Source organism: Mustela nigripes, chromosome 4 (assembly GCF_022355385.1).
Source record: "Mustela nigripes isolate SB6536 chromosome 4, MUSNIG.SB6536, whole genome shotgun sequence".
Classification (NCBI taxonomy): domain Eukaryota; kingdom Metazoa; phylum Chordata; class Mammalia; order Carnivora; family Mustelidae; genus Mustela; species Mustela nigripes.
The window spans coordinates 187,753,821-187,765,833 of NC_081560.1; the positions used below are offsets into that span (position 1 = coordinate 187,753,821).

A 12,013-nucleotide genomic window follows, 5' to 3' on the forward strand; every position below is an offset into this window, starting at 1 on the left:
CCCCATTCTGTGGCCTTCTGCTCTGGGGTACACTCGGCGTACAAACAGCCTGGCCGGGACCCCCAGTCCAGCCAGAGGGGGACTGTGCCAGCCGTCGGAGGACCCAGGAGGACCCCAAGCCTGGGCCCTGCTCCCTGGGAGGGTAGGTCTGTTCCTGGATGATCAGGGCTGCATGAGCAGAAACGCCCTCCCCTGCCCACAGCCCCTGGCCCACCAGGAGGAGCAGACCCGCATGGTCCGCCAGTTCCACTTCCACGGCTGGCCCGAGATCGGGATTCCGGCCGAGGGCAAAGGCATGATCGACCTCATCGCGGCTGTGCAGAAGCAGCAGCAGCAGACGGGCAACCACCCCATCACTGTGCACTGCAGGTGAGCTGCCGGGGCCAGGGCGCCCCCTCCTGGTGATTGGTGGGATGTAGACCCCAGGCCCAGCCTGGGGCTCCCAGCCACATGGCATTGGTCCCCGAGACTTTCCCTACACAGAGAGCTTTAGGTGTCTAAATGTCATCTTAGCTACACACAGGAGACCTCGTGGGAGGAGGAGCAGGGAAATGACTCAAACACACGTTTCCATGAGCTTTTGAAGTCCTCCCCAGACCAGCCAAACATAGCTCAGACTGACCCGTTCCCAAAATTCAGCTGCTTATGTTCACATTGAAAGATGTGCTGGTTCTGGCTGATGTGCCCACCCCACCCTGTCCTCCCCCCAGAGCTCTGGGAACCAAGGCAGGGCTATAGCACATCCTCATGGAGGGCAGATTTTTCTGGAGCTCCCAAGCCAGGTGCCAGGGAGGCCCGAGGAGGGACATGTGGCGAGCGTGGAAGGCGAATCTGGCAAAATCCAAATCCAAAGACGTGCCGGCTCCAGGTCCTGGTCAGGCCAGCCCCTCCCCCATGCCAGCAGGAGGCCTTGGCCGCCACTCCAGAGTTCTCCCCAGCAGGAGTTTGGGGCATTTTCATTCTCGGGGGTGCTGATTTGCTTCTAAAGCTGTTCTAAATCTTCTTCCACTTGCGGCTTCTGCTGGTTGCGTGCCTGCCGTTGCCCCCTTGATCCTTGGGGCCGCCAGAGCCTGGGCTGAACTTGGAAGGTTTGGAACTCTTCACCTGGGACCAGCCTGGGTGCACTTCTGGCCTGGCCAGCACGGGGAGCACAGAACGCGGTTTTTGGTTCTTAGGGGGCTTTGTAGGCATCCTTTGGAATAAACTAGAAATCCGTTCCTTTGCGTTCTGCCTCCAGGGACCCAGACAGTTTAGCACATGGAGGGCACCAGGAAGGCAAAGATGAACAAGGTTGCACAGGGCAGAGGCGGGGACAGGTCATGGAAACAGGTCAGAGCCAGCCCACGTGCGGGACTGGGGGCCTGGAGGCCTCTGGAGGAAGTCAGCAGGACCTGCCCACTTTAGGCCTGCTCTCTCGGCTCTCCAGGGGGTGCCCGGGCTCTGCTCCTGTAGGCTCATCCAGCACAGCAAGAAGACGATCATCTTGAACGGAGTAGACCCAGATCTCCACTGCTGGGAAGCGTTCCTTGTCTAACCCTTCCTGGCAGGGGCCGTCCTCTGTCTGGCCTCACCCTTTGTGAAGCAGCACCTCTCTGAAGGCGGCCGCTAGCACAGGGGAGTCTAGCCAGAGAGGACCTCTCCCTAGTCCTGACCCAGGCCGGTCTGCAATTCTGACAAGTGGTGCTGACGCTGCTGGTCCTGGGGACCGCACCCTGACAACCACCGGTCTCCACGAGGGAGGAGGGACGTTGTCGCCCTGGCTTGAAAGCTTGTAATCGGTCTCAGTCCAGCTCGAGAGACACCTTTCGGCTGCAACAGGGCAAGTTTTGGGAATTTCATGTTTCCTGCTCTTGCTCCGTGTACGTGAGCCTTAGACACGTAGACTTTGCTCGCTTTCAGTGATGATGGCCTCTGCGTGGATGTGTACGGATGGGCTGTGGGCTGTCCCTTTCCCCTCCCCAAGCGTGAGTGTGCTTGTCTGCATGAAGCACTTCCCCCCCCCCCCAGTGCTGGAGCCGGGCGAACAGGCACCTTCATAGCGCTCAGCAACATTCTGGAACGAGTAAAAGCCGAGGGCCTTTTAGACGTGTTCCAAGCTGTGAAGAGTTTGCGACTTCAGAGACCGCATATGGTGCAAACCCTGGTAAGAGACGGAGCCGTGGGGATGTTTCTGAAAGGGTCAAGAGTGGTCTTACATTGGATTTGACGTCTGTTCCGTTGAAGGAGCTCGAGTGTGTGGGGAGGGAGGAGGGTGAGTTCCCACGGGAGAGAGCTCATGGTCCTCTGCGCGGTGAAGCCTGATGGATCCCCTTCCTTCCTCGTCTGCTGCGGACTGTCCCCGGGGCAGTACGTAGGAGGAGGGGTGAACTCATGGCTTCGACTCTGAGACCCGTTGGACACATGCACCGATGATGACAGCTCGCTGGGTCTCCGCGGCTCTTCCACCGTTTTCTGGCGCCGATGTCTTGCGTCCTGTGACAAATCCACACACTTCCTGGTTTGCAGAAGACGTGCCTCCTCGCCAAGCTTGGTGATGGTTCTACCCCAATAAGCACAATTTCAGAAACTGTTAGAACCCGTCATTTTTCTCGTCTTCCCGTTTTTACACTCCCTGTGCACTTACTCGGCATGGCTAACAGGATCCCGACTCCAGTAGGCGTAGAATGTGGCAGGAGAGGCTTCCAGAACCTTCCCATTGCGGGGGAAGCTGCTAGAATCACCGAGCGAGCGGGGTTGCCCTCCCACCCCCAGGCTGGGCAGAGCATGGTTCTCACCCTGAGGGCATCCCAGGGAGGCCTGGAGAGAGTTCACACTCCCCCACGGCCAGGCTGCCCTCACGCTTTCTGGGGCTCAGACCCAGGCAGGCATCAGGATAGTTAAGGCTCTCCCTGGTGGTCCCAAAGCACAGACAGGCTTGAACCGCTATGACTGAAGGAAACGGGGTGCCTGCCGGGTCCCTACACCCTTGCCTTACGTGCCCCTCTTGAGGCCAGGCCATGACTGAGAGCAGGAAGGAGATGGTGCTGGGGGCCCCTTCGCTCTCCTTAGAGCCCTGACCCCAGTGCAGACAGTCCTCCTTGCTAGAGTAGAGCTCTGGAAGATGCTAGAGGAGTCCTTCTAAAAGCCAGGTCAGCCTCCTGCTAGCTAATACCGCCTGGCAGCATCACAAACATGAAAGATTGACTTTGGGCGTGGAAAAACCGGAGGCAGACCCTTCCATGGAGGGCTTTCAAAATCAAAATAATAATGCATGGGAACATCCTCCAAAAACATTCTGTTGTAAATTCTGAGCCACAGTCTTTCATCTTCTTTCCTGACTGCTATTAAGTCCACTACGGGCTTCCCCAGGCAGAGGGGGTAGCTTTTGTCCTGCATGGCCCCCAGAAAACAGGAAAGCTAAGCCAGGGTCTCCCTTCGATGCTCAGACTTCAGGCTGTCATCTCAAACGCAGGGCTGGCCCCCTCGTGCCTCTGCAGCCTCGAACAAGCTCCTTCCACTTTCTGGACTTTAGTTCTTTATCTGTGGAAAGCGGGGGATGGCACCTGCCTCTAGTTGACGTGCACAAACTTTGTGTGTGTGCGTCGGGGGCCCATTAGTGCCTGACCTGGGCAGGCCCCTGGCGACCGTGGCAAAGAACATCTCTAGTCTGGCTCAGCATGCAAACTCTCCCTCGGTTTCGAAGGGACCTCAACTCCCACAGAATCTTCGGGTCTGGCCCACGTTTCCTATCTCCAGGCGCCCGTCCTGACTCAGCTCTGCTCTTTCCACTGCCGCCTCTCCCCGCACCCCTCCCTGGGAAGCTGCCCGTGGCTGTCGTTGGGCTTGGGTCTGTACCCTCTGGTCTGGTGACACAGTTTAACAGAGTGTTTGTAACCTGACTTGGAAAGTCAGCCAATTGCTGGCCACTCGGCAAGACTCTTGAGACAGGCTTTAGGGCAGCACGCATTCCAAGGCAAAAAGTGTTTTTGTTTTTATTTTTTTCCTGGGAGCTTTGTGCTTTGATGGGAAATGTCTGTGACCTGAGGTGTGGCCTGTGTCATCTCAACAAATTGCCAAAATACACACCATTGATCACTGGGCACCAGTGGCTTGGACTCAGTGTGGATGGGTCACAGGGAGCTCTTGTGTTTGCTGCTAAAACAGAAAGGGGTTAATGGTGCTTCCACTTCCTCCAGGACGGGAGGCAGCTTTGATGTGAGGCTGAAGTAACTTCCAAATTTGGGAGAGAAGATGGGCGGGGCTGGGGAGCCACACTCCCTCTCTCCTGCTTCCCGGGCCCCTCCCTCGAGGGCCCAATTGCCCAGCACCACTCGGCCAGCAAGTACCTGGTCCGGCCAGCAAGTACCTGGTCCGCAAGGAACCAGACCCTCTTACCTGAGAGGCAGGTTAGCTGCCTGTTGCTCCTCAAACCTCTGGGGTCCTCTTCGTTCTGCCGGCTGACTGTCATGCACGCGGAGCTCCAGACTCTCCGGCAGCTGCCCTGGGCTCCTGTTCCCGGGCTTCCCATGAAGTGTCCAGTCCTGGCGGACGCCACAGGTCCTGCGTCACCACCCCCATCCTCCCCTCCATCGGTGCACGCCCCGGCTCCCTGCCTCACCCGCTCCAAGAGCCGGGGGAGGACAAGAGGTGCACGGCCGTGTTCTCATGGGTTGAATGCCTTAGACGGAGAGAGGCAACATTCTCCTGAAATCTAGTAAAATTTATATAAAACAGTGTCCCCTCTTTAGAGTAAGCTTAAACTAAAAAGTAGCCTAGATTTTCATCCTTTTTAACTTTCATAGATTGCTTCTTTGTGACGCAGTGAAGTTCAGTATCCCGACTTCTCTCATTGATTTTTCAAAAATACCTGTTTTCCAGTTTAAATATGAAAACTGAAGACCTTTTACTCAGACTGCCCTAAAATACGACAAGCTGAAGCTAAACATCGACATGTTCCATATAAAACAATAACTTTAGGGCTGCCTGGATGGTTCAGTCGGTTAAGTGTCCAGCTCGTGGTTTCGGCTCAGGTCATGATCTCAGGGTCCTGGCTCTGCGCTCAGCAGGGAGCCTGCTTGGGACTCTCTCTCCTTCTGCCCTTCCCCCACCCCGCTCACTCTCTAAATAAATAAAATCTTAAAAATAACAACAACAACAACAAAAATCCAGCTTCATTTTGAAGTGCCCCAAAAGTAAATTTTGTAACCGGTCACACTCTTTTATGTCTTCTTTTTAAATGTTTCACCCAATTAAATTAATGGACTTTAAAAAAAATGTATCATTTTAATGTATTCTTGTTTTTTTTTTTTTCAGGAACAGTATGAATTCTGCTACAAAGTGGTACAAGATTTTATTGATATATTTTCTGATTATGCTAATTTCAAATGAAAATTCCTGCCTTAAAATATTTTTTAATTTAATGGTCAGTATATTTTATAAAAATCATGTTAATTTATTTCATAGTTGACATTAATGCCCGTCCTAATTTCTCTGTGTATATTTTGTTATGCTTTGAAGGCCACTTGCTGTAAAAACTGGAACCATGTATTAAGGTCAAGTAATATCCCATAAAATATATTTCTGCTAATACCAGTAAATATGTTAATTTTGCATCAGATGCAGCCCATTGTTGAATTTCACACGTGCAGCACTTCTAAATGTTAAAAATCTGAATATGCAACGTGTGCTTCCGCAGGAGAGAAAACACAAAGCCTGTGCTGTTAAGAAAGCAGTCGAGACTCAAGAACCAGGAAAGTTCTCTTTCCTGCCATTGTTTTTACAGTCCTGGGCAGTGGCATTTGGGGGGAAGGTGAAATGTTCATGAGGATAGATACACTGTAAACAGGGAATCCTGTGAAATCCTCTGTTGGAACTCGTGTGCTTGGTTTTCACATTTTAAAGATCAGAGACTACAGCCTGATCTCAGGTATAGAACACGTCAGCGTCGCTGGTGGCTGCGGGATGACCCGTAGACATGCGTTTACTCAAGGCCGGGTCCCTGCCGTCTTGGCCTGAAGAGGAGCGATGTAGGCACGGGTGGAAAGGTTCCCGCACGGCTCTGGGTCCAGCGAAGCCAGCTCTCAGGCTGTGCTCCCACGTAGCCACCTGCCATCGGTCTGTCTGGGCGTCTGACTCAGACGACCCCCTGAGCATCCCACCGACTGCCTTTCTCAGCCTCGCCTCCCACTCTGCCCCCGCCCCTCAGCTGGTCTGAGCTCTCCCAGACGCCCAGCACCAGCCACTTCCCAGTCCTCACGTTCAGATAAAGCTGGACGGGCGACTTGCACAGCCGCAAGGAGCACACGCTTGGGGAGAAAACCACAAGCAATTACGCTTTCAACTTTCTGAGGAACATTTTGGTATTAAAAAAAATCTTGTAAAAGCTAAGATTGTTTGTAAGAAAAGAAATCTTATAATCTAGATTTATACAGGTTTTTTTTTTTTAGAAGTCCCACTCCCCAATATTTAAATAAAAGAAAAAGAGAGAGAAATCCTTAAATCTAAAAGCTAACTTATTTTTGAATGGAAATACTACTGAGCCCTTTGACACTGGGTAGTAATGATCTCACTGCCGGACAAGATCGGCTTGTGGGGCAAAAAAAAGAGGGGGAGGGAAATGAATGTAGAAAAGTTTAACTCAATGACAGTGATCTTTCTATGCCACTCGGGAGCAGATGAGCACAATATATATAATATATATAATGTATATGTATTATATATATATTTATTTATGAATGACAGCTGCTCTCACTTACTAAAAGCATTTAACATGTACATTTGGGGTACTTTTTTTTTCTTTTTCTTTTTCTTTGTTTTTTTTTTTTTTTTTTTTTTTTTTTTTTTTCTTTTTAAAAGAAATATAAAGGCCTTATGTGACATTTCCGCTGAGAAGTGATTGCCCCCTCCCATTGCCCTGTTCATCCTGTGTCCCTCCCTGGGGTGCACCCCGCAGCTCCAGGGCTGGTTACCTGCTAACAGCAGCCTTGTCGTAATCAAGCCTCCGCTGCTCCTCTGAGCCCTGCCCCTGGGCAAGAGGAGGGACCCGCTGGAAGGCCATGAGCCCAACGTGGCGACCACGGCCACCACCGCCGCCAGCCGCATGCCTGGGCCATGCAGGCACTGCTGAATGCAGCCCCCTCTCTCCTTCCTGGTACAGCTAGGATGCACTGGGGTCAAGAGAGAAACGGAGGGAACTTCACGAGACACACCAGCTGGTCCCATGTGTTTTCATTGTTAAAATCCCGAGTCCAAAGCCTTTCTTTGACTGATGGAGAAGAGAGGGAACCAAGCTTTCATTTGGCACCAAGCCCTAGAAACGAAGTGGGCCAGTTGTGACGAAGGTGACTAATATCGCATGTGAGGGTTTAAAGTCAGCCGAGGGAATGGATTTGGGTCTCATTTAGGAACCCTCATTAGAATCTGACCGGCCTTTCAGAGGCCTGCCTGCCATGTCTTGGATGGAGATTAAGGTCAACCTTACCCAGGGTGCCCTCGGGACAGTGCCCCGTGTGTGTTCTTCTCTTTCCCTCGTCCACTGCAGGCACCTGGCACCCACTGTGGCCCTTCCAGTTCTGGAGACGAAGCAGAAGCTGCGGTCCCTTGGAGGGACTTGCCTTTCTGGGGGCTTGGAAATTGCAGCCTCATGGCCTCTGCCCAGCTCCTGCCCCCAGTCCAAGGCCCCCCAGGCTCTTTGGGCACTTGGGGACTGGCCATGCTCTCTGTGTCAGCCAGGAAACTGACCTCTGCCTCCCCCTCGGTCAAAGTCGGTCCATTGTACATAACAAACGGCCCCACAGCGCCGCCACCGCGTCCTACCCTTCACGTTTTGTATGTTGCATGCGGTTGCATTCATATGCCAAATAGCGATTAGGAGCCTACCGTTCTGATCGACAAGCTGTACGGTCACTGTGTGACCCACTTTGCTGCTTCTCTCCATGTGCTAGACGAATGAAGAATGCATACCAGTGTTTTAAAAGGTATTTTTATGTGTTTTTAAAAACTTTTTAAAATGAGCCTGACATGTCTGTTTCAGCATTCCGAGACATGCCCCTGTTATTTTTAAAATGTATGATTACTGATACTTTTGTTTAACTCAGTTGTGTTTAATTTATGTGCAATCTTTATAATGTATGTATGTATTCCCATTTCAACGATCATATTTTCTTTTATTACATCTATAATTTGATCTTGCTCTGATTATAATGCCAGTGAATGTTGCTGAATTCTTTGTATATGCAAATTGCAAGATCTAAAACATTCTGATGCAAAGATAAATCTTTACTTTGACTTCCAGCCTGTGTCTCTTTCTTCTATGAAATCTCTTCATTGCATTCAAACGGTGCCTTACTTCCTTTCGGACAAGACATTCATTAGGAGGTAGACACTGATTTATGTAGACAATTAATTTAGGACTTTTAAAATCTAGCTCAGTTCTGGCATGAGGACAGCCCGGACACTGGGCATGGTGGCCAGGGGGTTGGCCCAAGTTTCCGGCCGCTCTTCAGAAGACGTGATCTGTGTGTGCAGCACGGAGTGAAAACTCGCCCTTCTGGGAGCCTGTGCTCCTCTTGGAGTCCAAACAGGGATCTATGCTCTGAGCACTGGGTTCTCCGAGTCCCAGGGAAGAGGACAGAATGCTGGAAGTCCACGGCCAGGGGGAATCTGAACGTCCTTCCTATGCTGCTGCTTTTCCTCCTAAAATCTGAAACCTTGCCCGACCTCCCTTTGCACATCCGTATGTCTCTGGTCATCCCCACATCTGTCTCTGCACCCCTCCGCCTTCACCTTCCTCCCGGACCCACACGCCAACATCCTCTTTCAGATATTCTGGGACTAATGTGGAATTTAAACATATGCTTCTTAGTTTTCTTAAAAGATTTTATTTATTTGACACACACAGAGAGAGAGAGAGAGAGAGAGAGAGAGAGCACAAGCAGGGGAAGCAGCAGAGGGAGAGGGAGAGGGAGAAACAAGCTCCCTGCTGAGCAGGGAGCCCAATGCGGGGCTTGATCCCAAGATCCGGGGACCATGACCTGAGCGGAAGGCAGAGGGTTCACTGACTGAGCCACCCAGGTGCCCCCTTATGCTTCTTAATATTTGTTGAATTTATTTCATAAATGTTATAAGGCTTGTTATATTTGTTAAAATAGATGATCTTATAACCTTTTCATTCCCTCTCCCCTTCCTCCTGCCCCCAAAACCACCTGCTGTGAGATACCATTTGCTCCTATGGGCCATTTAATTACTGGGTGTTCCTCATGGGTCTGTCTGCCTGTCTCTTCTCAGCTCTACGTACAGCAGGACCTGGGATAAAGGGACCAGAAAAAAGTGTAGGTGCAGACAGGAGAGGTTTGGGAGAGGGATGGTGGGGGCAGGAATGGTCATCAACCAGACAGCAAGGGACCAGGTGACTCAACCAGCCTGACCGAGCCCACAGCCTCAGAAAAGGAAGAAAAGTTAGGCTGCTGGGGCTCCCCTCCTTCCCATCCCAACAAATGGAAACATTCAAACATGAGTTCACATGCTAATGACCTCGAACAGACTGGCAGGTTAGGGAGCCAGTTAGCCAGGGGCTGAAGGAGCTTAACACCTGGCTGGGCCTGAATGGTGTAGATTAGGGACGTGCCTTCTACTAGGCTACGTGGCATTTCGGAGCACTGAAGGACTCAAGGATGAGATACATCCCAAACTTAGAGAACTCCTATGTGAAAACTTTGCATCTTAGAAGTGACAAAACCTGTCCCCTCTGGGCAGTTGTGTGAATCGCCTTTTTGCTCAGTGTTCTGCCTTAACATCTGGCCACGTCCGCACATATGCAGCTTCCTCAGCCCCCTTTAAAGGGCTACTTGGAATTCTCCAAACCTCACAAACTCTGATGGTCATCCCTCCATGAAGGACATTGGCTTGTATGCTGCAGTGGCGTGATGGAAACACTTGCACAGACGTGCATTTGCTCTAGGGTACAAAGTACGTCTCGTGGAGAACTTCCTAGGGGTGAAATGTCTGGGTTATATGCATTTTAATATGTGTCACCTTAAATATAAATAGTAACTGCCAAATTGCCAGAAGATGTCCCAACTCCTTTGCCACGTGTGGCACGGCTGGTGCCTGCTTCCCTTTGCATCACTACCGCTGGGTATGAGCAAACCTCCTAGTTCTTGCAAAACTGCAAGGCAGAAAAGTCATACTTCGTTTCCACTTGCATTTCCCTAACTTCCAGTGGGTGGAGCATCTTTTCACACTTTCATCACTTGCAGTTTATCTGTGAATCACCAATTCACGTTTTATCCGTTTTCCACATTTTTTAATCCATTTCCAAAAAGTCACTTGACTTTTTCTCATCGATTTATTGTGATTCTTTTTATCACATAGACATCAACGCTTTTTTATTCAAATCAGAAATATTTCCCTTCAATACATCGTAGAAGACTGTCGTTGATGGCTGCTTAAACCCCTCGCCCAGGAAGCTCTGGGACTCACCAGCTGACAGACTGGGTCGGTGAGCACGGCCCGATTCTGCCCAACAGCAGGACCCTCTGTGGGGCCCAGTAAGCATACCAGATAGAACTGTCATTCCCATGAAATCATCATGGAGACACGAGGAGGGCTTTGTGCGAACAAGTCACGGGCATTCCATTCCTTTGTAAAGACCAACAGTCAGGAACTCCCGATTTACAGATACCGGATGTTCATGGCCCAAGGCCGGAGGCGCCAAGACAGGGAGGACTGTGACCAGCCCTCGGGAGCCTGGGCCGTCTACACAGCCCTGGACTCGGGGGCGGGGGTTCTGGAACTGTGGCTGGAATACGGTGTCGGGGAAGATGATTCCAGCAGCTCATCTAGGGGAAGCGCGTAGAAAGCCCAGCAAACGGCAGGATCCCAGCCATGTATCTTGACTCGTTTTCAGTAAAGAGGCAGCCTTTGCTTCATGGAGTTGACATCTGTGATGTCCCTCTGTGACAACCCGGAGGCCATGACCCGGTCGGTGAGTGCTGGGCAACGGAGTCCCAGGCTCCCCGTCCTGACTTGTATTGGGATCATGGGAGGCCCTCCCTTCTGTTCTTCCTCAGCCCCTCCTGGTAGGGATCGTTCCAGATCCACGCAGACGCCTGCCCCCTTCCTCGACCTGCGGCAGACCACTCTTCCCCGGGACCCATGCGCTCCCCGCTGCTCCCACCCCTAGGGAGCCCCACATTCTCTCTCAGGCTCTGGATCGGGCTCAGAGGCCAGAGGAAAGACAGTCTGACAGCCGCGGCCCAAACCCTCGTCCCTGGACCCACCCCTTCTGCCCAGACTGATCCCATGTGACCAGGGGCCCGCGGTCCCCGTCTCTACCTGCGAGGGCCGCTCCCCCCAGGCTAATGGGAGGGCTCACTGGCCAGGAGAAAAAGTCGCGGTCCCACCACGGCAGACTCATGGAGACGTGGACACGCTGGCAAAGCAGACCCTCTGACTGCCCCGGTGTGCTGCTCCCTGCTCTGGGCTCGTGTTTGTGCCTCCATTTCTCCTCACCCTTCCTTTAATAAAAAGCCTAAGTCTGTGGGTTTTAAAATTTCATGTCACACACACCTGGCTGGGCACGTCGTGTGGCCGGGGCCAGTGGAACACGAGGCTGGGGAGTACTGGTGCGCCCTTCACGGAAGGACGGAGCTTCGTCCGGCAGAGGCGGCGGCTCCCGTTCCCAGAGCCGTGCGCCACAGGCGGCCTCCGGGCAAGGCATGGGCAGCCAAGCCAGCCCGGGAACGGGTGACCCAGTTCCTCGAGAAGTCTCACCAGGGCTGAGCTCAGGACTGGAGGGAACCTTCTGTGAAAGGGGGGGGGGGGGGGGGGGGGGGGGGGGGGGGGGAGAGTCCTAGGCAGAGACAAATGCAGCGCGCACACGCATGTGCATGTGTGTGGTTTGTATGTAGGAGTGTTTGTATGAGTATGTGGATGGGAGTGTGTGTCACTAGGAATGTAGCGTGAATAGGAGTAGGCGTGTAGGACTGTGTGGGAGTTATGTGCTCTATGAGTGTGTATGTGTGTTACTAGGTGT

At 52.1% G+C, this 12,013-nt stretch overlaps 1 protein-coding gene across 11 annotated transcripts in view; it reads left to right on the forward strand.

Moving 5' to 3' along the window:
* Positions 1 to 5,596, forward strand: part of PTPRE (protein tyrosine phosphatase receptor type E) — a 148,666-nt gene extending 143,070 nt beyond the window's left edge. For 5 of the 11 annotated variants that reach the window (XM_059398813.1, XM_059398810.1, XM_059398811.1 and 2 more), the window contains 2 exons: positions 203 to 369; positions 1,238 to 1,999. In XM_059398813.1, the coding sequence (XP_059254796.1) occupies positions 203 to 369; positions 1,238 to 1,487 (417 nt within the window). In that variant the 3' untranslated portion in view covers positions 1,488 to 1,999. The other 6 variants (XM_059398812.1, XM_059398820.1, XR_009404034.1 and 3 more) reach the window with 5 other exon arrangements.
* The last annotated feature ends 6,417 nt before the right edge of the window (positions 5,597 to 12,013 follow it).